Raw genomic sequence first — 26,604 nt, 5'->3', positions numbered from 1 at the left:
TTACTAAGGAGTAGCTTCTGTCTGGTCTCTCTACCATACAGGCCTGATTGGTGGATGGCTGCAGAGATGGTTGTCCTTCTGGAAGGTTGTCCTCTCTCCACTGAGGAATGTTGGAGCTCTGACAGAGTAACCATCAGGCTCTTGGTGACCTGGAGGACCTTGTCCTCCCACTGCTCAGGTTAGATGGGTGACCAACTCTAGGAAGAGTCCTGGTGGATCAGAACTTCTTCCAATTTACGGATGATGGAGGCCACTGTGCTCACTGGGATCTTCAATACAGCAGAAATGTTTCTGTACCCTTCCCCAGATTTGTGCCTTGAGACAATCCTGTCTCTGAGGTTGACAGACAATTCCTTTGACTTCATGCTTGGTTTGTACTCTGATATGCACTGTCAACTGTGGGACCTTATATGTAGACAGGTGTGTGTCTTTCCAAATCATGTCCAACCAACTGAATTTACCTCAGGTGGACTCCAATTAAGCTGTAGAAACATCTCAAGGATGATCAGTGGAAACAAGATGCACCTGAGCTCAGTTTTGAGCTTCATGACAAAGGCTGTGAATACTTATATGTTGTTGTTTTGTTGTTGTTTTTAGTTTTAATCCTCATACTTTTAATAAATTTGCAAAAATCTAAAAAACAAAACAAAACCTTTTTCACATTGTCATTATGGGGTATCGTGTGTAGAATTTTGAGGAAAAAAATGAATTCTCCCTTTAGTTTTTCTCCTTTGTGCTGTCAGACAGCTGAGTGTCCTTCACTCGGTCATAATACCTCGGTATTATCGTGGGTATTATGTCTGTGGGCTTTCGGTCACACGCGGTTATACTGAATTCTCGCGTGATACTGCGAGGCTACAATTACGGAGCCAAATGTGTTATTTTTCTCACTGTGAATTAACGGAACGTGAATTATCGAGGGCTTAGATTTTGCAAGTTTTAGCGTCTGTAACTCGGGTAGTGTAACTCTTTTATTTGTTGTTAATAAACTCGGAGCTGCGTTTGTTGTTCGAGGTGATTCTTTGAAGGTATTTTAGGCGCCGAGAGCTCTTCATCCCATCACAGCGCTAGCTAGCTGACTTCACTTCTTGCGTGGAATTACCACGAGGAGCTCGTTGTTGGGGAAAAAACGCCGGTACAGTTTTTTGTGAATCGTCGTGGCGTTCGAGTGTGGGGTGGGTTTCTTGTCACTCTTGGATTGCGATAACATGTGACGTGGTAGCTCCCGGCTATGGTGCCGCCACCGCCCCGTGATGTGTCCTGCCAGTGCCGGGCTGCTGAGGCTCACCCGGGGGTCGACAGCGACCGCAAAGCTCCGGCGTCCAGCTGGGATCCGGACGGCACCCAGCAAGCGCCACCGTGTGATCTGTGCGGAGGTCCCGAGCAGGAGCACCGGATGAAGGTTCTGTTCCAGGTCCTGGACGTGAACGGAGACGGCGGCATCTGTATCAACGACCTGACGATCGGACTCAAGAAACTGGGAGTACATCGGACTGAACACGAGCTTATGGTGAGTTTGACCTCATCTGTAAGGTGAATTTGTCTTGCGTCTGTCTCCCTGTCTGCTCTGTAAATTTACCCTGTGTCTGTCTCCCTGTCTGGTCTGTGAATTTGTCCCGTGTCTGTCTCCCTGTCTGCTCTGTAAATTTACCCTGTGTCTGTCTCCCTGTCTGGTCTGTGAATTTGTCCCGTGTCTGTCTCCCTGTCTGCTCTGTAAATTTACCCTGTGTCTGTCTCCCTGTCTGGTCTGTGAATTTGTCCCGTGTCTGTCTCCCTGTCTGCTCTGTAAATTTACCCTGTGTCTGTCTCCCTGTCTGCTCTGTAAATTTACCCTGTGTCTGTCTCCCTGTCTGGTCTGTGAATTTGTCCCGTGTCTGTCTCCCTGTCTGCTCTGTAAATTTACCCTGTGTCTGTCTCCCTGTCTGGTCTGTGAATTTGTCCCGTGTCTGTCTCCCTGTCTGCTCTGTAAATTTACCCTGTGTCTGTCTCCCTGTCTGGTCTGTGAATTTGTCCCGTGTCTGTCTCCCTGTCTGCTCTGTAAATTTACCCTGTGTCTGTCTCCCTGTCTGGTCTGTGAATTTGTCCCGTGTCTGTCTCCCTGTCTGCTCTGTGAATTTGTCCCGTGTCTGTCTCCCTGTCTGCTCTGTAAATTTACCCTGTGTCTGTCTCCCTGTCTGCTCTGTGAATTTGTCCCGTGTCTGTCTCCCTGTCTGCTCTGTGAATTTGTCCCGTGTCTGTCTCCCTGTCTGCTCTGTAAATTTACCCTGTGTCTGTCTCCCTGTCTGCTCTGTGAATTTGTCCCGTGTCTGTCTCCCTGTCTGCTCTGTAAATTTACCCTGTGTCTGTCTCCCCATATTTGTCCCTGTCTGGTCTGTGAATTTGTCCTGTGTCTGTCTCCCCATATTTGTCCCTGTCTGGTCTGTGAATTTGTCCCGTGTCTGTCTCCCCATATTTGTCCCTGTCTGGTCTGTGAATTTGTCCCGTGTCTGTCTCCCCATATTTGTCCCTGTCTGGTCTGTGAATTTGTCCCGTGTCTGTCTCCCCATATTTGTCCCTGTCTGGCCTGAATTTGCCCTGAGCTACAACATTATATTCTCAGTATCATCTAAGAAGTGCAGTACAGATCACACACCTTTCTGTTGTTAAATATCATAGAATAAAGATTTGTTCCTAAATACTATATATCAGCAGTTCCACATTGTTATATTATGAGGGCTAAAGTTATGCTTGTAGGTCCATTTCTAATACAATAATATCATGATGAACTGAGAATTTCAAGAATGTCTTTTGGGCATAGTCAAATCTAAGAAGGAAGTTAATATCTCCTCATCAGGATTTAATTTCGGGATTGTCGTCACTCTCTCAGAGCTGCGTGTCATCAGAGCGAGCTGCAAAAAGTTTGTACCTGAGTTTTCAGAGGTGGTGTTTGTAGTTGCCATCTGCCACGCCGGTGTTTGCCAACCCGGACAGTGGGAATACCACCTTAACCGGCAACTTAGCCCCACGACTGGACAGCAACAATGTCCGAGGCCCGCCCAACGTGGTGAATTCACTGAGGCCGCGCGCTGCATCATTAAAGCCGCGCATCACGAGTGCCGCTTCCCCGAGGCCTCGTGCAGCCACCGCGGATCCATCAGCGCGGAAACACCGAGGCCGCGCGGCACCAGCGCAGTGCAGATCCATCCCGGTGACAAACAACGCAGGCTGTTAACATCGGCGATCGTCAAGCTGCCCATAAGCCGACCATGGGGCCTAAGAAGGTTCTGACAGCGGAGGAAGGTGACGATATTAAGAAATCTCTGGACTTTCTATCAGAGGAGATTTCTGTTGTGAAGCAGCAACAGAAATCAATCATGGATCTGGTGGAGGAGGTGAAGGCATTACGGCTCCAGAACGCCGAGAAAGACCGGCATCTGGTGCAGCTGGAAAATAGAGGGGCTGAATTGGAGCAGTACGCCAGAATCAACAACGTCATCATCACAGGTCTTCACATCAAACCACGGTCCTACGCACGGGCGGTAACAGATGAGAGCAGAGGGGATCCCAGTGAACAGGAGGTCAGCTCTGTGGAAAAACAGGTTGTTGATTTCCTCCTATCTAAAGGTATAGAAATGAATTTAAATAACATTGAAGCGTGCCACCCTCTGCCCCGGAGAAATGACGGTGATAAACAAACCGTCATCATGAGATTCATCAACAGAAAACACAAAACAGCACTGTTAAAACAAGGAAGAAAACTGAAAGGGACAAACGTATTCATTAATGAACATCTCACCAAACGGAATGCCGACATCACCAGGAAAGCACGCTTCTTAAAGAAACAGGGAAAAATCCAGCACACATGGACTTCAAACTGTAAAATATTCATCAAACTGAACGGATCACCAGAACAAGCAAAGGTTATGGCAATAAGGAACATCGAGGAGCTGGACAAATATGAACAATAGGTATGAGGACTCAAACACATCACAGCACCATGATGCAGACTGGAGCAACCCACTCATCCACATCATCTACACCCGGAGACAAGAGAGACATAATGACTAACGATAATGATCCGTTTATTTCTGCCCAGGAGCTCTGTCTAGATACATTTAATTATAATAACTCTGCTAACCACCCCTTCGAATCTGAAAATGATCCTGATACCTTTTTCAGTGAGAATATTGTGAGACAGTGCAAATATTTTACAGAAGAACAATTCAAAAATTATAAAATCAATGATGAAGATTTTTCAATTATACATTTCAACAGCAGAAGTCTTTCTCGTAATCTGTCCACTATTAATGATTGTTTGAAAACATCCAAAAAACGTTTTTCAGTTATTGCAATTTCAGAAAAATGGTTAAATGAGGATAATAAAGATCTGGTATATCTTGATGGTTATGAATTGTTCCTGGTTAATAGGCAGACGAGAAGGGGCGGAGGCGTTGCATTGTTTGTAAGGTCAAATTATAACTGTAAACTCATTAACAACATGTCATTTACAGTGGACAACATCATGGAATGTGTTACCATAGAAATTACATCTATAAACTCCAAAAACATAGTTGTTAGTTGCATTTACAGAGCTCCTGGGACAAATATTGACACCTTTGAAGACATTATCTTAGGAATGTACAACAAAATCAACAGAAATAAGCATTTATTTGTCTGTGGAGATTTCAATATAAATTTTTTTAAATCCTCACAATCATCCACAAATTACCTCATTTATAAACACCTTGTACTGTTTAGGACTGTTTCCAACCATCATTCATCCTAGCAGAATAACTATGGATACAACAACTCTCACTGACAATATTTTAACTAACGTTATATCCGGTAATCTTAGTGAGGGACTACTGGTCAGTGATATCAGTGATCACTTGCCAGTTTTCTCAGTCTTTGCATTGGAGGGTTGTTGTATGTATCAAAGCAATATCAAATTCATGAGTAGAAAAGTAACACCTGAAACAATTGATAATTTAAGAGAGGATTTATCAAGTCAGAATTGGTCAGATGTTTTTGTTGATGATGTTGACAGGTCATATGATGCTTTCATTTCCATTTTTTTCCAGTTTGTATAATAAACACTGTCCATTTGTTGACAAAATATATAGAAATCAATATAGCAACAAACCATGGATAACTAAGGGACTTCAGAGGGCATGTAAAAAGAAAAACGTACTATATAAACAATTCATAAAACTACGAACTAAGGAAGCTGAAAGTAAGTATAAAACATGTAAGAATAAGTTAATCAATATCATGAAACTCAGTAAAAAAATATATTATAATGAGTTACTTGTCAAAAATAGAAATAACATCAAAAACACATGGAACATATTAAATGAAATAGTAAAAAAGAATAGAGTAACTAGAGATTATCCTTCATTTTTTCAGAGTAACAACTACATCACGATTGATAACGACGAGTCTATTGCTGAACACTTTAATGAATACTTCGTTAATGTGGGTAAAAATCTTGCCAGTAAAATTGACTCATCAACTAATAACTTCTGGGTAAATAATTCAACGTTTAACAAATCTGTTTCAATGTTCATTGGTGGTACTCATGAAAGGGAAATACTTGATCTGGTTCATGGTTCAAAAAGTAAGAAATCGACTGATTTTAATAATTTGGATATGGCTTTATTAAAAAAAGTTATTGATTGTATAGTAAAACCGTTCAATTATATTTGCAATATGTCACTAAGTACTGGTAAATTTCCTTCTCAAATGAAAATAGCCAAAGTAATTCCTCTGTTTAAAACTGGTGACAAACACACATTTTCTAATTATAGACCTATATCACTCCTGCCACAATTTTCCAAAATTTTGGAAAAAATATTTGCTAAAAGATTAAATGATTATTTACTGAAGCATAACATCATTTGTGAAGAACAATATGGATTCAGAAGGTCTCGAACTACATCACATGCTTTGATGGACTTTGTGGAAAGTATAGCAACTGCAATTGACAATAAACAATACGCAATAGGTGTTTTTTTTTTTTTATTTACAGAAAGCGTTTGACACAATTAACCATGGAATACTATTAATTAAACTGCAGAAATATGGAATCAGAGGTCTGGCATATGAATGGATAGCTAGTTATTTACAAGGCAGATTTCAGTATGTTCAATTCAATAATACAAATTCTGAACTCAGGGATGTCATGTGGGGTGCCGCAGGGCTCAGTGCTGGGTCCTTTGTTGTTTATAATCTATATAAATGATATAAGTTGGGTGTCGAGTTCACTGAGATGTGTCCTTTTTGCGGATGATACAACTGTGTTCTGTAGCGGTGAAAATCTTGAACAGCTTCTGGACATAGTGGAGAAAGAACTGGAAAAATTTAAGGTTTGGTTTGACGCTAATAAGTTGTCACTCAACCTTGGGAAAACTAAATGTATTATATTTGGAAATAAACAGGCACCCAAATGTAAAAATTTAACTATAAACAATAAGGAAATTGAGTTAGTAACAGAGAATACATTTTTAGGTGTTATAATTGATAATAAACTTAGTTGGAAACCACATATAAATTATGTGAAAACTGTAGCCATTTTGTATAAAGCCAAAGACCTACTGCCACAAGAAGGGTTACTTACTTTATATCATTCTCTGATGGTACCATATATGACATATTGTGTTGAGTCATGGGGAAACACTTACAAATCAAATACCAATCCAATATTCCTTTTGCAAAAACGAGCCATACGAATCATCTGCAATAAACAATATCGTGAACCAACTCATTCTCTATTTGTGTCTTTAAATTTATTAAAATTCATAGATTTGGTCGATTACATTACAATTCAAACTTTATTTCGAGCGAAAAACCAAGCCTTACCGAGACATGTCCAGAGTCTGTTCCGATTGAGGGAATCCAGATATAGTTTAAGAGGTTGTGCAATTTTTATGAAACCACCAGTAAGAACAAATGTAAAGGGTTTTTGTGTGTCTCTGGTTGGGGTGAGGAAATGGAACAAATGTTCAACAGAGGTTAGAATGAGTAGTACCTTAGTAAGATTTAAGAAACTACTCAAAAAGAACATCATGTCTAAGTATCATAAAGAAGCAAATATAATTTGATTTATATGGAATGTTCAATTTATAAGTGGGACTTATTGTATATTTGAATGTCTGGGTATGTATATGCGTATGTAGATATATAGATATCAATCAATCAATCAATCAATTTTTTTATATAGCGCCAAATCACAACAAACAGTTGCCCCAAGGCGCTTTATATTGTAAGGCAAGGCCATACAATAATTATGTAAAACCCCAACGGTCAAAACGACCCCCTGTGAGCAAGCACTTGGCTACAGTGGGAAGGAAAAACTCCCTTTTAACAGGAAGAAACCTCCAGCAGAACCAGGCTCAGGGAGGGGCAGTCTTCTGCTGGGACTGGTTGGGGCTGAGGGAGAGAACCAGGAAAAAGACATGCTGTGGAGGGGAGCAGAGATCGATCACTAATGATTAAATGCAGAGTGGTGCATACAGAGCAAAAAGAGAAAGAAACAGTGCATCATGGGAACCCCCCAGCAGTCTACGTCTATAGCAGCATAACTAAGGGATGGTTCAGGGTCACCTGATCCAGCCCTAACTATAAGCTTTAGCAAAAAGGAAAGTTTTAAGCCTAATCTTAAAAGTAGAGAGGGTGTCTGTCTCCCTGATCTGAATTGGGAGCTGGTTCCACAGGAGAGGAGCCTGAAAGCTGAAGGCTCTGCCTCCCATTCTACTCTTACAAACCCTAGGAACTACAAGTAAGCCTGCAGTCTGAGAGCGAAGCGCTCTATTGGGGTGATATGGTACTACGAGGTCCCTAAGATAAGATGGGACCTGATTATTCAAAACCTTATAAGTAAGAAGAAGAATTTTAAATTCTATTCTAGAATTAACAGGAGGCCAATATGGGTGAGATATGCTCTCTCCTTCTAGTCCCCGTCAGTACTCTAGCTGCAGCATTTTGAATTAACTGAAGGCTTTTTAGGGAACTTTTAGGACAGCCTGATAATAATGAATTACAATAGTCCAGCCTAGAGGAAATAAATGCATGAATTAGTTTTTCAGCATCACTCTGAGACAAGACCTTTCTGATTTTAGAGATATTGCGTAAATGCAAAAAAGCAGTCCTACATATTTGTTTAATATGCGCTTTGAATGACATATCCTGATCAAAAATGACTCCAAGATTTCTCACAGTATTACTAGAGGTCAGGGTAATGCCATCCACAGTAAGGATCTGGTTAGACACCATGTTTCTAAGATTTGTGGGGCCAAGTACAATAACTTCAGTTTTATCTGAGTTTAAAAGCAGGAAATTAGAGGTCATCCATGTCTTTATGTCTGTAAGACAATCCTGCAGTTTAGCTAATTGGTGTGTGTCCTCTGGCTTCATGGATAGATAAAGCTGGGTATCATCTGCGTAACAATGAAAATTGAAGCAATACCGTCTAATAATACTGCCTAAGGGAAGCATGTATAAAGTGAATAAAATTGGTCCTAGCACAGAACCTTGTGGAACTCCATAATTAACTTTAGTCTGTGAAGAAGATTCCCCATTTACATGAACAAATTGTAATCTATTAGACAAATATGATTCAAACCACCGCAGCGCAGTGCCTTTAATACCTATGGCATGCTCTAATCTCTGTAATAAAATTTTATGGTCAACAGTATCAAAAGCAGCACTGAGGTCTAACAGAACAAGCACAGAGATGAGTCCACTGTCCGAGGCCATAAGAAGATCATTTGTAACCTTCACTAATGCTGTTTCTGTACTATGATGAATTCTAAAACCTGACTGAAACTCTTCAAATAGACCATTCCTCTGCAGATGATCAGTTAGCTGTTTTACAACTACCCTTTCAAGAATTTTTGAGAGAAAAGGAAGGTTGGAGATTGGCCTATAATTAGCTAAGATAGCTGGGTCAAGTGATGGCTTTTTAAGTAATGGTTTAATTACTGCCACCTTAAAAGCCTGTGGTACATAGCCAACTAACAAAGATAGATTGATCATATTTAAGATCGAAGCATTAAATAATGGTAGGGCTTCCTTGAGCAGCCTGGTAGGAATGGGGTCTAATAAACATGTTGATGGTTTGGATGAAGTAACTAATGAAAATAACTCAGACAGAACAATCGGAGAGAAAGAGTCTAACCAAATACAGGTATCACTGAAAGCAGCCAAAGATAACGATACGTCTTTGGGATGGTTATGAGTAATTTTTTCTCTAATAGTTAAAATTTTGTTAGCAAAGAAAGTCATGAAGTCATTACTAGTTAAAGTTAATGGAATACTCAGCTCAATAGAGCTCTGACTCTGTCAGCCTGGCTACAGTGCTGAAAAGAAACCTGGGGTTGTTCTTATTTTCTTCAATTAGTGATGAGTAGAAAGATGTCCTAGCTTTACGGAGGGCTTTTTTATAGAGCAACAGACTCTTTTTCCAGGCTAAGTGAAGATCTTCTAAATTAGTGAGATGCCATTTCCTCTCCAACTTACGGGTTATCTGCTTTAAGCTACGAGTTTGTGAGTTATACCACGGAGTCAGGCACTTCTGATTTAAAGCTCTCTTTTTTAGAGGAGCTACAGCATCCAAAGTTGTCTTCAATGAGGATGTAAAACTATTGACGAGCTACTCTATCTCACTTACAAAATTTAGGTAGCTACTCTGCACTGTGTTGGTATATGGCATTAGAGAACATAAAGAAGGAATCATATCCTTAAACCTAGTTACAGCGCTTTCTGAAAGACTTCTAGTGTAATGAAACTTATTCCCCACTGCTGGGTAGTCCATCAGAGAAAATGTAAATGTTATTAAGAAATGATCAGACAGAAGGGAGTTTTCAGGGAATACTGTTACGTCTTCTATTTCCATACCATAAGTCGGAACAAGATCTAAGATATGATTAAAGTGGTGGGTGGACTCATTTACTTTTTTAGCAAAGCCAATAGAGTCTAATAATAGATTAAATGCAGTGTTGAGGCTGTCATTCTCAGCATCTGTGTGGATGTTAAAATCGCCCACTATAATTATCTTATCTGAGCTAAGCACTAAGTCAGACAAAAGGTCTGAAAATTCACAGAGAAACTCACAGTAACGACCAGGTGGACGATAGATAATAACAAATAAAACTGGTTTTTGGGACTTCCAATTTGGATGGACAAGACTAAGAGTCAAGCTTTCAAATGAATTAAAGCTCTGTCTGGGTTTTTGATTAATTAATAAGCTGGAATGGAAGATTGCTGCTAATCCTCCGCCCCGGCCCGTGCTACGAGCATTCTGACAGTTAGTGTGACTCGGGGGTGTTAACTCATTTAAACTTCATCCTGCTGTAACCAGGTTTCTGTAAGGCAGAATAAATCAATATGTTGATCAATTATTATATCATTTACCAACAGGGACTTAGAAGAGAGAGACCTAATGTTTAATAGACCACATTTAACTGTTTTAGTCTGTGGTGCAGTTGAAGGTGCTATATTTTTTTTTCTTTTTGAATTTTTATGCTTAAATAGATTTTTGCTGGTTATTGGTAGTCTGGGAGCAGGCACCGTCTCTACGGGGATGGGGTAATGAGGGGATGGCAGGGGGAGAGAAGCTGCAGAGAGGTGTGTAAGACTACAACTCTGCTTCCTGGTCCCAACCCTGGATAGTCACGGTTTGGAGGATTTAAGAAAATTGGCCAGATTTCTAGAAATGAGAGCTGCTCCATCCAAAGTGGGATGGATGCCGTCTCTCCTAACAAGACCAGGTTTTCCCCAGAAGCTTTGCCAATTATCTATGAAGCCCACCTCATTTTTTGGACACCACTCAGACAGCCAGCAATTCAAGGAGAACATGCGGCTAAACATGTCACTCGCGGTCTGATTGGGGAGGGGCCCAGAGAAAACTACAGAGTCCGACATTGTTTTTGCAAAGTTACACACCGATTCAATGTTAATTTTAGTGACCTCCGATTGGCGTAACCGGGTGTCATTACTGCCGACGTGAATTACAATCTTACCAAATTTACGCTTAGCCTTAGCCAGCAGTTTCAAATTTCCTTCACTGTCGCCTGCTCTGGCCCCCGGAAGACAATTGACTATGGTTGCTGGTGTCGCTAACTTCACATTTCGCAAAACAGAGTCGCCAATAACCAGAGTTTGATCCTCGGCGGGTGTGTCGTCGAGTGGGGAAAAACGGTTAGAAATGTGAACGGGTTGGCGGTGTACACGGGGCTTCTGTTTAGGGCTACGCTTCCTCCTCACAGTCACCCAGTCAGCCTGCTTTCCCGGCTGCTCGGGATCTGCCAGGGGGTAACTAACGGCGGCTAAGCTACCTTGGTCCACACCGACTACAGGGGCCTGGCTAGCTGTAGAATTTTCCACGGTGCGGAGCCGAGTCTCCAATTCACCCAGCCTGGCCTCCAAAGCTACGAATAAGCTACACTTATTACAAGTACCGTTACTGCTAAAGGAGGTCGAGGAATAACTAAACATTTCACACCCAGAGCAGAAAAGTGCGGGAGAGACAGGAGAAGCTGCCATGCTAAATCGGCTAAGAGCTAGTAGCTACGCTAAGCTAGCGGATTCCTAAAAACACGCAAAGTGAATAATGTGTAAATAATTTAGAGGTGATTCAGCAGAAGGAGTGCTTTAGTTAAGGCACGTAAAGATTACACTGGGAAACAAATCGTAATCTAGATAACTAGATCAATCTAACTGCGCAGATTAAACAGCTAACAGATACAGAAAAACACAGCTGTGCTCCGGAACAGGAAGTGATACAATACCGCAGTGAGAACCAACCACCAGTAGAGGCAAGCAAGGATATGTGTATATGTGTATATGTATGTATATATTTATGTTTGTAAAGTATATACGTATGTATATAGGTATATATGGCACAGCCCAAGCAGAGGGTCACCCCCAAGAGCCTGGTCTGCTTGAGGTTTCTTCCTTATAGGGAGTTTTTCCTCACCACAGTTGCCTAGTGCTTGCTCTGGGGGTTGGTAAGGTTAGTCCTTACTGGCGTAAAGTGCCTTGATTCGACTTTCTTGTGATCTGGTACTATATAAATATAATTATAAGTGAATAGTATATTGATGTGTATGTCTGTGTGTCGACATGTAGTAGTGAATTTGTATTTATGTAAATATGACTGATTAGAATTGTTGGACTTGTACTAGCAGGGGTGGGCACTAATAAGCTTTGCTTCAGCCCACACCCTTTCGGACTCACTAGTTTTGTCTGTGTTTGTTTGTGGAATTGTTCATTTTTTTCTATTTGAATATTTTGTGTGCCGAATAAAAAAACATTGTCACTTGTCACTAATTTGGTATCTGAAACCAAACACTTCCTGAGTTTTTCAAAAAAGATCTCAGCCCATTTATTTTAATGGTAAATTAATAATACAATCAGTATCAATAAGTTTCAGTTCTCCCTCCTTATACTCCTTCACAGTAGCAGCTGCTGTTCTGTCAAAGAGGGGAAGCTCGTTGTCGGCTTACATCATAAAATTTGTCAATTTATTTATATGTAAATTCTAATATGTAAAATGGTCATAACAGTCCCTAGTTGCACAAACATTTCACTATTTACAGCTGTATGTAAAAGTTTGGGCACCCCCGATGATTTCCATGATTTTCCTTTATAAAACATTGGTTGTTTGGATCAGCAATTTCAGTTAAATATATCATATAGCAGACAAACACAGTGATATTTGAGAAGTGAAATGAAGTTTATAGGATTTACAGAAAGTGTGCAATAATTCTTTAAACAAAATTAGGCAGGTGCATCAATTTAGGCACACCAACAGAAAAAATACATCAATATTTAGTAGATCCTACTGTTGCAGAAATAACAGCCTCTAAACACTTCCTATGGCTTCCAATAAGAGTCTGGATTCTGGTTGAAGGTATTTTGGACCATTCTTCTTTACAAAACATCTCCAGTGCAGTCAGGTTTGTTGGTTTCCGAGCATGGACAGCCCGCTTAAAATCACACCACAGATTTTCAATAATATTCAGATCTGGGGACTGAGATGGCAATTCCAGAACGTTGTACTTGTTCCTCTGCATGAATGCCTTAGTAGATTTTGAGCAGTGTTTCGGGGTCGTCTTGTTGAAAGATCCAGCCCTGGTGCAACTTAAACTTTTTCACTGATTCATGAACATTGTTCTCAAGAATCTGCTGATATGGACTGGAATCCATGTAACCCTCAACTTAAACAAGATTCCCAGTACCTGCACTGGCCACACAGCATGATGGAACCACCTCCAAATTTTACTGTAGGTAGCAAGCGTTTTTCTTGGAATGCTGTGTTCTTTTTCAGTCATGCATACAGCCCCTTGTTATGTCCAGATAACTCAATTTTAGTTCAGTCAGTCCACAGCACCTTATTCCAAAATGAAGCTGGCTTGTCCAAATGTGCTTTAGTGTACCTCAAGCGACTCTTTGTGGAGTGTACGCAGAAAAGGCTTCCTCTGCATTACAGCATTATCCAGCATCTCTTTGTGCAAAGTGCGCTGTATCAATCAATCAATCAATTTTATTTATATAGCGCCAAATCACAACAAACGGTTGCCCCAAGGCGCTTTATATTGTAAGGCAAGGCCATACAATAACTACGTAAAAACCCCAACGGTCAAAACGACCCCCTGTGAGCAAGCACTTGGCGACAGTGGGAAGGAAAAACTCCCTTTTAACAGGAAGAAACCTCCAGCAGAACCAGGCTCAGGGAGGGGCAGTCTTCTGCTGGGACTGGTTGGGGCTGAGGGAGAGAACCAGGAAAAAGACATGCTGTGGAGGGGAGCAGAGATCAATCACTAATGATTAAATGCAGAGTGGTGCATACAGAGCAAAAAGAGAAAGAAACACTCAGTGCATCATGGGAACCCCCCAGCAGTCTAAGTCTATAGCAGCATAACTAAGGGATGATTCAGGGTCACCTGATCCAGCCCTAACTATAAGCTTTAGCAAAAAGGAAAGTTTTAAGCCTAATCTTAAAAGTAGAGAGGGTGTCTGTCTCCCTGATCTGAATTGGGAGCTGGTTCCACAGGAGAGGAGCTTGAAAGCTGAAGGCTCTGCCTCCCATTCTAATCTTACAAACCCTAGGAACTACAAGTAAGCCTGCAGTCTGAGAGTGAAGCGCTCTATTGGGGTGATATGGTACTATGAGGTCCCTAAGATAAGATAGTTGATGATGCACAGAGACGCTATCTGCAGATAGCATCTCTGTGCATCGTCATGTTGTAGGTCTTTGGAGCAGGTCTGTGGGTTGACTGACTGTTCTCATCGTCCTTCGCTTCAGCTTATCTGAGATTTTTCTTGGCCTGCCACTTTGGTCTTAACTAGTACTGTGCCTGTGATCTTCCATTTCCTCACAGTGGAAACTGACAGCTGAAATCTCTGAGATAGCTTTTTGTATCCTTCCCCTAAACCAGTGGTGTCCAAACTATTTCAGAAAAGGCCGAAAGAGTGCAGGTTTTCTTTGCAGCCACTGACTCCAGCAGGTGATTTCACTGATGAACTCATCCCACCTGCTCAAAGTGATGTTACTCAGTGAAATCACCTGCCGGAGTCAGTGGCTGCAAAGAAAACCTGCACCTCCTTGGCTCTTTCTGGAATAATTGGACACCACTGCCCTAAACCATGATGTTGAACAATCTTTGTTTTCAGGTCATTTGAGAGTTGTTTAGAGACTCCCATGTTGCCACTCATTAAAAAGAGATGCAAAGAGGGGAAACATTTGCAAATGGCCACTTTAAATACCCTTTCTCATGATTAGATTCACCTGTGTAAGGAGGTCAAGGGTCAGTGAGCTTCCCAAACCAATTTTGTGTTCCAATAATTAGTGCTAAATGTATTCAAATCAATAAAATGACAAGGGTGCCCAAATTTATGCACCTGCCTGTTTTTGTTTAAATAAGTATTGCACACTTTCTGTAAATACTAAAAACTTCATTTCACTTCTCAAATATCAGTGTGTTCGTCTGCTATATGATATATTTAACTGAAACTTCTGATCCAGACGACCAATGATTTGTAAAGGAAAATCATGAAAATTATTAGGCGTGCCCAAACTTTTACATACAACTGTATATCTTATCTATTTTATGATGGCACAATTACCAAGTGGTTAGTGCGCTTGGGTTCAGTGCTGAAGGTTCCCGGTTCAAACTCCACCCCTGCTACAACATTTCTCCATGTAATGTGGAGTTGCGTCAGGAAGGGCATCCGGCATAAAACTTGTGCCAGAATCAACAAGCATATATTACAAGTATATCAGGGTTCTAGCTAGGATAAAATTTTAGCATAGTGGTAATGTCAAGGGAGCGAAGCGACCGAAGGGGGGGGGGTGCAGAAGGGGGAAGCTTTTGAAAATTCAAGCTAAAAATTGGCCATTCTAGGGGTACCCAAAGGGGAAAAGCCAGGTACGACAGTCCAAGTCCCTTCATCATGTCCAGAAGGCTGGGGAAGTTTGTTGAGTGGGCAATCTCATTCTGGGTTAGCCAGTACATGGCCCTCAGTGAGGCAGTCGGAGTCCGTGGACATTTTTAAGTCAAGACTTAAAACCTATTTTTATTGTCTTTCTTATGAGTAGTTTTTATTTTGTTTTATTCTTTTACTTCTGTTTTTAATTGGGTATTTGAATTTTTTAATTTTTTAATTTATTTTAATTTTTTTATGTTGAACTGTTCTGTGTGAGGCACCTTGAGATGGCTTTTGTTGTAATTTGGCACTTTATAAGCTGATTAAATTGAAATTGAACAACATTTTATTGAGTCTTAAAGTACACTCAACAAAAATATAAACACAACACTTTTGGTTTTGCTCCCATTTTGTATGAGATGAACTCAAAGATCTAAAACTTTTTCCACATACACAATATCACCATTTCCCTCAAATACTGTTCACAAACCAGTCTAAATCTGTGATAGTGAGCACTTCTGCTTTGCTGAGATAATCCATCCCACCTCACAGGTGTGCCATATCAAGATGCTGATTAGACACCATGATTAGTGCACAGGTGTGCCTTAGACTGCCCACAATAAAAGGCCACTCTGAAAGGTGCAGTTTTATCTCACAGCACAGTGCCAGAGATGTCGCAAGATTTGAGGGAGCGTGCAATTGGCATGCTGACAGCAGGAATGTCAACCAGAGCTGTTGCTCGTGTATTGAATGTTCATTTCTCTACCGTAAGCCGTCTCCAAAGGCGTTTCAGAGAATTTGGCAGTACATTCAACCAGCCTCACAACCGCAGACCACGTGTAACCACACCAGCCCAGGACCTCCACATCCAGCATGTTCACCTCCAAGATCATCTGAGACCAGCCACCCGGACAGCTACTGAAACAATCGGTTTGCATAACCAAAGAATTTCTGCACAAACTGTCAGAAACCGTCTCAGGGAAGCTCATCTGCATGCTCGTTGTCCTCATCGGGGTCTCGACCTGACTCCAGTTCGTCGTCGTAACCGACTTGAGTGGGCAAATGCTCACATTCGCTGGCGTTTGGCACGTTGGAGAGGTGTTCTCTTCACGGATGAATCCCGGTTCACACTGTTCAGGGCAGATGGCAGACAGCGTGTGTGGCGTCGTGTGGGTGAGCGGTTTTCTGATGTCAATGTTGTGGATCGAGTGGCCCATGGTGGCGGTGGGGTTATGGTATGGGCAGGCGTCTGTTATGGACGAAGAACACAGGTGCATTTTATTGATGGCATTTTGAATGCACAGAGATACCGTGACGAGATCCTGAGGCCCACTGTTGTGCCATACATCCAAGAACATCACCTCATGTTGCAGCGGGATAATGCACGGCCCCATGTTGCAAGGATCTGTACACAATTCTTGGAAGCTGAAAATGTCCCAGTTCTTGCATGGCCGGCATACTCACCGGACATGTCACCCATTGAGCATGTTTGGGATGCTCTGGACCGGCGTATACGACAGCGTGTACCAGTTCCTGCCAATATCCAGCAACTTCGCACAGCCATTGAAGAGGAGTGGACCAACATTCCACAGGCCACAATTGACAACCTGATCAACTCTATGCAAAGGAGATGTGTTGCACTGCATGAGGCAGATGGTGGTCACACCAGATACTGACTGGTATCCCCCCAATAAAACAAAACTGCACCTTTCAGAGTGGCCTTTTATTGTGGGCAGTCCAAGGCACACCTGTGCACTAATCATGGTGTCTAACCAGCATCTTGGTATGGCACACCTGTGAGGTGGGATGCTAAGGCTTATAGTTAGGGCTGGATCAGGTGACCCTGGACCATCCCTTGGTTATGCTGCTTTAGACGTAGACTGTGGGGGGGTTCCCATGATGCACTGTTTTTCTCTTTTTGCTTTGTATGCATCACTCTGCATTTAATCATTAGTGATCGATCTCTGCCCCCCTCCACAGCATGTCTTTTTCCTGGTTCTCTCCCTCAGCCCCAACCAGTCTCAGCAGAAGACTGCCCCTCCCTGAGCCTGGTTCTGCTGGAGGTTTCTTCCTGTTAAAGGGGAGTTTTTCCTTCCCACTGTAGCCAAGTGCTTGCTCACAGGGGGTCGTTTTGACCGTTGGGGTTTTTCATAATTATTGTATGGCCTTGCCTTACAATATAGAGCGCCTTGGGGCAACTGTTTGTTGTGATCTGGCGCTATATAAAAAAAAAGTTGATTGATTGATTGATTGATTATCTCAGCAAAGGAGAAGTGCTCACTATCACAGATTTAGACTGGTTTGTGAACAATATTTGAGGGAAATGGTGATATTGTGTATGTGGAAAAAGTTTTAGATCTTTGAGTTCATCTCATACAAAATGGGAGCAAAACCAAAAGTGTTGCGTTTATATTTTTGTTGAGTGTATAAATGCTCTAAATGACCATCTAGAGCATTTATAGCATTTGCTCTTCTCTCTTTTTTGTTTTCTAATCTACAAAAATATGCTGAGGACCTTTCACCCTTAATCTTATATATGGTCCTTCAGCTTTGCTAATGTAAATATTGTCTGATGAGGAGAACGAGTTTTTGTTTGTTGTCCTCATTTAATCAAGGTTTATATAATTTATGTTTTGAATGAGTTCCATTTCTTTTTTACAAGCCCTGTTTAATAATTTACAGTTACATATGGAGATTGGACATTTTAAAAACTATTTTATCGCCCACTGGCTGAAGGCCCAAAGGGGAATAATGTCGTGTTGATTTTCATCTATCTGTCTGTCCTAAAAAGGTACAAGTATTCTGAAATCAATTCCTCTCATATTTTTAGGAAGGATTTTTGGGAAACGTGGTACAATTCTTTGTTATAGGTTGGTAACACACATATTGTAGTATTCTACAAGATTGACACATTTTGGCAGAGTTATGGGGTTTGATTAACAAAGCTAAACACTGCCATTTACATGAGCTAATTGATTTCAGAATGCAGACGCCATCACATACCTTGAAATGTTATCAGAATGTAGCAAGCAGCTACAGACACAGGAGGAACTCTGGATTATCTAATGAAGGATTTTGATTGAGTTTTTTTTTTTGTTTTTCACTCAGACTGAGACGCGGCTTTCAGCTGTGCTCTGTTTCACTCTGAGCTGCCGTTACACAGTACTGTGGCCTCACAGACCGCTAAAGTTGCTGACTGGTGATCTCTTTTTTTAAAAAAAAGCTATAGGCATGAAGGTGGAACTTGGCGACATGAGTTGGTACATGCAGCGCTGCAAAAATAAACCATCATATCAGCATATCAGCCAGTATAAATGACCGATACCAATATCCACAAAAATGTTGAATATTTGCGTTGATATTCAGCCTGGCTGATCGACCCTTAATTGTCAATCCAGTCATCTATCACATCATGTTAAAAAAAATAAATTCCATAGGGTGCCTTTGTCTACGCTCTTTTACAGCCTTTGTAATCTCAGTAATCATAGATTTGTTTTGATTAGGGTTGTTATATCCATGTATTTTCCCCAGGATCAGAAATTGGTGGCTAGAACCTTCCTAGAGAAATTATTGAAAAGCCAGGTGACCTGTTTGCTCCATAACTTAAAAAGTATTTTGTTTCCCCAATGATTTGACCAAAATTTTTTCATTCATGTTATCTGAATGATTTTCTTAGAGAACAAAAGAATGTGCATTTTTTGTTCTGTTTTTACTAAACAAGAAGACTGATTTTCTTTTTATACTATTAAGTCAAACACAAAAACTAAGAATAGAGGCAGACGTATAAAAAGAAAACAATGGAAAAAAAAAAGCAGTAAAAAACAAAACCCAACCATTAATGGCTATGGTGAAATGATCACAATTAGGGATGGGTATCGAGAACCGGTTCCTTTCGTGTATCGTTAAGAAATGATTCGATCCACCAACATCAATAAGCTTTGTGCTTAACGATTCTGTTATTGGTCCTTCAGAGTGGCCGTTGTTTTGGGGAGTGTTTGTCAGGAAAATGATCATTTCTCTACATTGATTACAGACCCTGCAGCGGGTCCGTAATCAACTTTTCTGCAGCGCGGCTTTGCTTTGAACCTTGAACCAATCGAAGCAGTGGTTCGCAGATTGAAGCAATGCTTCGATCTATTGCTTCGTTTATTCTTTTCTTTAGCTCAATTTCCCCCCGCTAAAACCCTAAAGAGCATACGTCTGTGAGTATTATTTACCTTTTCTATGTTAAACTGACCTGTTATGGTCTTCTGAAACAGTTGATAGATGTATTTTATAACTTAAAAACGGGAGCGATGCTAATGCGTTAGCATGTCTATGGCAATTTCAATGTTAAAAGTTAGCATTAAGCAGTTGCAGGTGTCATCACATTCGGGTGCATTTGTTTTCAAATTGTAATATTTCTTAATACTAAGAAAACAGACATTTTTTGTCTTCAAATGGTGAAAAAATGAAAAAGAAAACTGTTTTGTGTGAAAGCCTCAGGAAGACCAAAAACAAAGCTCCAAGGCACTCTGTGAAAATTACATTAAAAAGCCTTTATTGTGGCATGGCTATAATTAAAATATGCACCAACGCGTTTCGGCCCAGCATGGCCTTCTTCAGGATGTCAAACAGATCGATTTCGATTTTATCTGTAATATTTCTTAAATTCATTTCTGTTTATATATTAATAATCTAATGATTATTATATACAATTTTAGAGAAAGAGACAAAAAGAACCTAAATAGAAACACAACAGAAAATATAAAAGCAACTAACAATTAACATAAATAAATACATACATACAGAAATAAATGTTTCTTGTGAACACCTAGTGACTCTTTCACCTCCATTTCATCCCTGTCTTATTTAAGTTTAATGACAGTTTGTTTCAGTCAAACCATATTTTCAATGTGTTAATTTCTTCAGTGATTTCCTCCAGAACTATCTGCCAAACTAGAAAACTGCTGCATCCTAGTAAGAGCAGAATATTACTGGAATGAATTTGAATAAGGAAAGTTGGGGTTTTTTTTCTCATTAAATGGATGCTGCACTCACTGCAGTTTATTGTCTGGAATAGTCCCAGATTGCATTTCAGAGCTTCTGGAATTCAAACATTTTCGTGTGGGTGGTGTTGGGGGGTAATTTTGGGTTTCAGCTTTTTTTGTTTTTCAGCACTTTCATCCCTGAATGTGTCAATCCTGAGTCACTTTTGTGCTGATTAAAGTCACTAACTCATGCGCTAAAGTTCTCCGTCACCACGACGGATTTCCGTCATTTGGAAAATTTAACCACACATACGCGTGCACACGTTGTGTCACGCGTGTTTTGGGGCCGAAATATGATCCTCTCACTGTCAAAGCAACATCCCATTCTGCACTAATCAAAGCAGCAGTGATGTCATCGTGGACTGTGGAGGAAGGGACTGTCAATTTTCACTCCTCTCCTCTGTTTACTGCTTGCCATGAGCCACGGTCCTTCTCCTCCCTGTCGGGGGGGTGGGGGGGGGGGGTGGTATCTGTCGGACCTGCGGCCGGACCGACACCCATCTGCTAACAGACCGTGGCAGCAGCAGAGAACGAGTCACTTGGAAGAAAAGCGCTTAATCAGTGAAGTTCCACAAAAACCACACATGAAGGCTATATATATATTTTTTTTTCTTTCCTTTTTTACACAAGGGGCCATAACTTCAGCTTGTCAGTGAGCCCACGTGACACCGGTAACACCGCGCACATTTGAAGGAAGGAGTCACGTTTCACATAAGGGAGGACATTATATTTAACTTCAGTTGATGAAGTGGTGAAGTGTCAGATATTAATGATCCAGTCCGGTCTGAGGGTTGGCTGCCCCTCAGAAAAGCCACGTTAATGAGGAACGAATAAAAACTCCGGTGCGACACAGCGGACGAGCCTCGTTTATTGATCGCACCAAAGTCCTGGTTAGTGACTTTAATCCACAAAAAGGTGAGTCACGATTAATATCTTTAAATGGCTTTGATGAAGTTTACTTGCGGTGCGCAACGTTTGTTTTATGAGTGAGAGCATTTTACCATTTAAATGTGAATAAGCCAGTTTCAAGTTTCTCAGTGCGCATGCAAAATTTGACTTGGTCTTTTAAAGAGCCCCCCCCCAGAATAAATACTGTCTTTTTAACTTCACAGTTTGAGTGACTTTTAGGTTTCAGAGGGCTTCATACCCATTAAAATTCACCAGAATACACAAAATTAGACTTACTCTTTAAAAATTTCTGGGGGAGATCACCCAGACCCCCCCCCCCTCCAGAATTAATACTGTTTTTATTTCACAGTTTGAAGTGACTTTGTTTCAGAGGGCTTAATACCCATTAAAATTCACCAGATTACACAAAATTTGACTTACTCTTTTAAGAAATTTCTGGGGGAAGCACCCCCAGACCCCCCAGAATCAAGACCCCCCCACCACCCTTTTATGTACCTTTTATGCTCAGGTTTTGCATTCTTTTTATGCTTTGTCTGTCTCTCTTTAGAGGCTATTTAGAATACATTTGTATACTGTATAATGTGCTTATTGTATTTATTTATTGTGTGCGCCCCCACTACGCCACATTTTAGGGAATTGCTGGCACTGATTTTTGCCAGGAAAAAATTTCAGTCAGATGAAAATTTATTGCTTTAACCCATGCACTAACTGGGACTCCTGTCTTGTTGCGAGAAAGAAACGAGAATCGTCCTCTGTTCACACAGCTCCAAACGCTGCGCGGCTCTCTGCCAAGTCAAGTTAGAACGATAGAATCCAGTCGGAATTAATAACTTCAAAGTGAAACACCATTTTGTTTATTTTTATTTATGTCAAGATCAAGGATACAGTGACCATTTTCATATTTATTTACTTTAAGACTCAGCGAAATACATAGAAAACCTGTAAAGCCTACTTTTAGTACAAAATTCACAAGGAATTGATAAGGAATCGGATCGATAAACAGAATCGATAATGGCATCAATACCCATCCCTAATCACAATATATCATGCAGCTCTAGTCAGTACTAATAGATTTGGAGAACCAAAATAGACATTTCATGTAAATAGTACAAGTGCATTGTCTTTTATAGCTCAAAAGGATTCAGTCTTGATCAGGAAATTATTATTCGCAGTTAGAACGAGAATTAAATGTTGTGTGAATTTTCTTGTAGATTTGTTATTTTTACAACTATTACCTTCTATAACATCTAAAGCGCTTTCATTTGCCCCATTTGTTGTTGTTCTTCTTGTAACTACCTCCACGAAGGAGGTCATGGTTTCAGTTCTGTTTGACTGTTTTACGCAATAACTACTGAACTGATCGACTGAACTGAAATGATCAAACCTTTATGGCGTTCACTCCATCAGAAATAAATATGTTTCTGTCCTCATAGAATATTTGAAAAGGTGTTGCAGACAGAATGGTCCCCCCCCCCCCCCCCCCCTAAAAATCGGTCTGCCCTGCCTTCAGCCGCGGTTCATGGATTATCACCTCGTTTCTGCTTAAAACTGCACTCCAGTCATCATCTGTCTCAGTGAAAGATATCTGAAGCTTTTGTACAACAACCATTTCCACATAAATTCAGCATTATTTCATCAGAAAAGATGGAGGAAGTGATCAGAGCACTGCGGCTACGTGAGCTGCTAGCTGCTGCATTCACTGCGCCTCCGTCATTTCAAAGCACCACCAATTTTCGCCTCATTTCTACTTAAAACTGACTTCAGAGTGATTTAAGAGGTTTTACCTTGTCATCTGATGGTTAATAATCCCATTAATCTATTTGATCACTTTGGGTGAAGAGACTGTCTCAGTCGAGCTGCTGAGCTCTGAAATGACGTATGCGCAGTGGAGCAGGACAGATCCATTTTTAGGGGAGACCATTCGATTTGCGACACCAGCTTTGAGGTTCATGTTCTCATTATGCCAGGGGAAGTATGGCATGAGGAGATCCATAATTTGTTTTTCCTTTCTGTCAGATTTGTTTTGAAACCTGTGGTTAAACTATGCATTCTTGGCAGAGGTATGTACTCTTGGAACACTTCCAGTTAAACATGACTTGCTGGATACTGCCTTTGGTTGTCTTGGATATGGTTGCTCTTGGGGTGCTTCTGGGTAAGGCTGTCCACACTGGGATCTGTACCAGCACTGTTCTACTTCATGTGGCAGAGGAGCCTGCTGAATGTCTTGGGTGCCTGTGCTCACCTTGTACCCCTGGCTTGATGGCTACCTCTGTTGTTGTGGGTTGTTTGTGGGTATTGCTCTCTGGGTTTGAGGATTCCTGGTGACCATGGGACCTTCTGTGCTTGGGATGCTTGTAGTCTTGGCTGTGGTGCTCACACAGTGCTTTGAGGCTTTCCAGTTAGTGCCTGACAATACAAGATTTTAAAAACTGATACTGATTTCTATATTTGATTATTTTGACATCCAGTATGCCGATATATTGACCAGTATTCTTATTTATCCACAGAAACTCATAGCATTAACAAATATTTTTCCAAACATTTGTCATTTTTCCAGTGGGTCTGCAACAAAGTAACATGACATTGAAATTAAACCTGTTTTATTGACACACTGATTCATATTTCAAAGGAATGGTATGGGCTAACAAATGCTCCTCACTTTCTGAATAAGCCATTTTCTCCACATGATTGGCCCTTCTCAAAGATCAATGAGTAGAATAAAATAAATTGTTCAAGATTTGTAATATTGTTAAATCTTTTGTAAGAGCTACAACCTGAGCCAATTTAAAGTTCAGTATTAGGGATGTGAATCGTACAACAGCTCACGATTCAATTTGATTCTGATTCTTGGGGTGACGATTCGATTCAGAATCAATTTTTGATTCAAAGAGCTCTGAGAAATAGTTATATTACTTTAAAAATGTTTATGTTTAAGAAAATGCAGCTTTACAAGGTTAATCAAGTGATTCTTGATGTAAATTTACTTATCTGCTTTGCTCTTTCAGAGTTGGATAGCAGTTTAGCGAAGCGCTGGTCAGTATTCGGCAGATACCGCTGCTCCACTCCTTTTAGCTCTGGGTGATGACGTAGCATGTGGGCTTGTGGATTTGAAGTGTTTCCGAAGTACTTGACTTTCATTTTGCAGATTTTGCACACTGCACAAGTCATGTCCACCTCCTTCTTACACAGCAAATAATAAAATCCAAAATGTGCCCAAACATTTGCCTTCAGCAGACACAGTGCTGGCTGAATTAGCTCTTCATCTGCCATGCTAAGCTGCAGCTCACGAATGTTTGAAGCACGCCTGACCCTCCCTCGCTGGGACGCTGTAGTATGGAAGCTGTTGCCTGACAAACAGTACACGCAGCGAGTAATCAAGAAAATGTTTAAAAAAAATGCTTTTTAAAAATCGATTCTTGGATATTTTGGATCGATTCAGAATCGTCATAAATAAGAATCGTGATTCGGATGTGAATCGATTTTTTTTTTTTTTTTTTTCCCGGCACCCCTATTCAGTATGATACGAAACTCATTCTTTTGGGCCTGAATTACTATCAGTTTTCGTGTGTAAAAATGTGCAGAAATGCCATTGCACTTGCATCTGCATGCTAATGTACCCTGTGAATTAATGTAGAGGGCACTGAGGATTGCATCTTTCAAATGTGTAAAATAACACATTTTCTTTTTAGCACATTTGACTTGATGCATATGCAGTTTGGGATTTGTTCACATGAGTGCTCAAATTGTGGAAGGGATAATGCAAATAAGTAATGTTTATACAAGCATCATGATTTATCAAGGTTAAAAGGAAATTTAGCAGGTGGTGATTGTGTCTGTATTTAGCAGCTTTGAAACCTTGGCATTAACTGATTGTGTTTGACAGAATGTTGTTCCAGTAGCGCACAAACTACTGCCTCCTCGTACTCAGAATTGATATATATATATAGATTGCAAATGTTAGGTATATTTAAAGAGGTTAATGGTTTACTTAATGTTTATTTCTTTAACAACAAATGTCTCCATATGCAGCAAGTGGATCAGAGTCCATTTTGGTGCAACTCATGATAATCACAGTCATTAATATGTCACACAATTAAAGCCATGCAGATATTTGGATATATGTGGGATGATGTGCACACGTCTGTGCATGCTGTGTGTGGACATTCTGGCAGTGAAGCACACTCAGACAGCTGTGCGCACAGAGTGCGGAGTGCTGTACATTCCATGGCACACAGCCGACTGTCTACGTGCTCCCACCACTGGCACTGCTCACAGCAGCTCGTACTTGTGCACACGAAACAGAGCTCTGTTTCGTCCCTCACAGACTCCAAGCTGTGCACACGTCTATACAAGCTGTGTGTGTGCTCTGCTGTGTACGTTGCTGTGTGCACTGATCAAACAGCTGTGCATTGTGCCAGTAGGACACAACAAAATGATTCGCCAGTTTTCTTAAATACTGTGGATGCAGAGTGGGTAGCAGAGTGGGTAAGGGGCCTGCCTGTCAATATGTAGACCTGGGTTTGAATCACGCTCATGCTACCCGTTTGTGTGCTTGGACAAGACACTTAATCTACATTGTCTCAGTTCACTCAATTGTAAATAGGAAACCAGGCTTGGCTGGAGAGGTAACTCACGTTGGCGCTGTGGAATCTGTAGTTAAGCACCAGCACCAGTGGGCTTCAGTGTCTATACAGGACGAATAAGGAACCCTTACCCAGGGGAGATTGCTTTTTTGTTTGTTTGGTTTTAATTTCCAGCTCGTGAACACGCAGAGGTTGTGTGTAGTGAAGCGAAGTGAATCTCCCATTATCACTAGACAACAGAAAGAGTGACAGCATGAAATTATTTGAAAGAAGGTCATGTTGGATTTAAGGAGATTCTTGTCTACAGCGAGAATGGTGGATACATGGAACAGTAATCAGATTTAACAATAGACAAACACTGGAGAAATTATGATAATAAATATAATACAGACAGCATAAGATAAATCAATAAAATATACTACTATTTGAGTACTGACCTGTCTAATACAGAGTTCTTACCAGGATTTTTTTTTCACAACATTTAGGAGAACTTGGCAGGTTTGAATTGCCCACGTAATTTGTTCATTCATTCGATCATTGAACCTTATGCTAGACTGCCTTCAATATTTTGTCAATTTTAAGTTTGTTTGATTTTAAAGATGGCATCTCATAAAACATCACTCTGTATAGATTTAAAATCATAGATGCAGAATCACTATTTAACGAACATCCCTTCC

At 40.8% G+C, this 26,604-nt stretch overlaps 1 protein-coding gene across 2 annotated transcripts in view; it reads left to right on the top strand.

Moving 5' to 3' along the window:
* The first annotated feature begins 774 nt into the window (after positions 1-774).
* Positions 775-26,604, top strand: part of slc25a25b (solute carrier family 25 member 25b) — an 85,089-nt gene continuing 59,259 nt past the window's right edge. Inside the window, exon 1 of one of the 2 annotated variants that reach the window (XM_034191622.1) lies at positions 775-1,510. In XM_034191622.1, coding sequence (XP_034047513.1) covers positions 1,232-1,510 — 279 coding nt within the window. In that variant the 5' untranslated portion in view covers positions 775-1,231. The remainder of the gene's footprint in view (positions 1,511-26,604) is intronic. The other variant, XM_034191623.1, reaches the window with a different exon arrangement.

This window comes from Thalassophryne amazonica, chromosome 17 (assembly GCF_902500255.1).
Source record: "Thalassophryne amazonica chromosome 17, fThaAma1.1, whole genome shotgun sequence".
Classification (NCBI taxonomy): Eukaryota; Metazoa; Chordata; class Actinopteri; order Batrachoidiformes; family Batrachoididae; genus Thalassophryne; species Thalassophryne amazonica.
The sequence above is the reverse complement of the archived record's forward strand: the minus strand, read 5'-3'. Positions and strand labels throughout refer to the sequence as shown.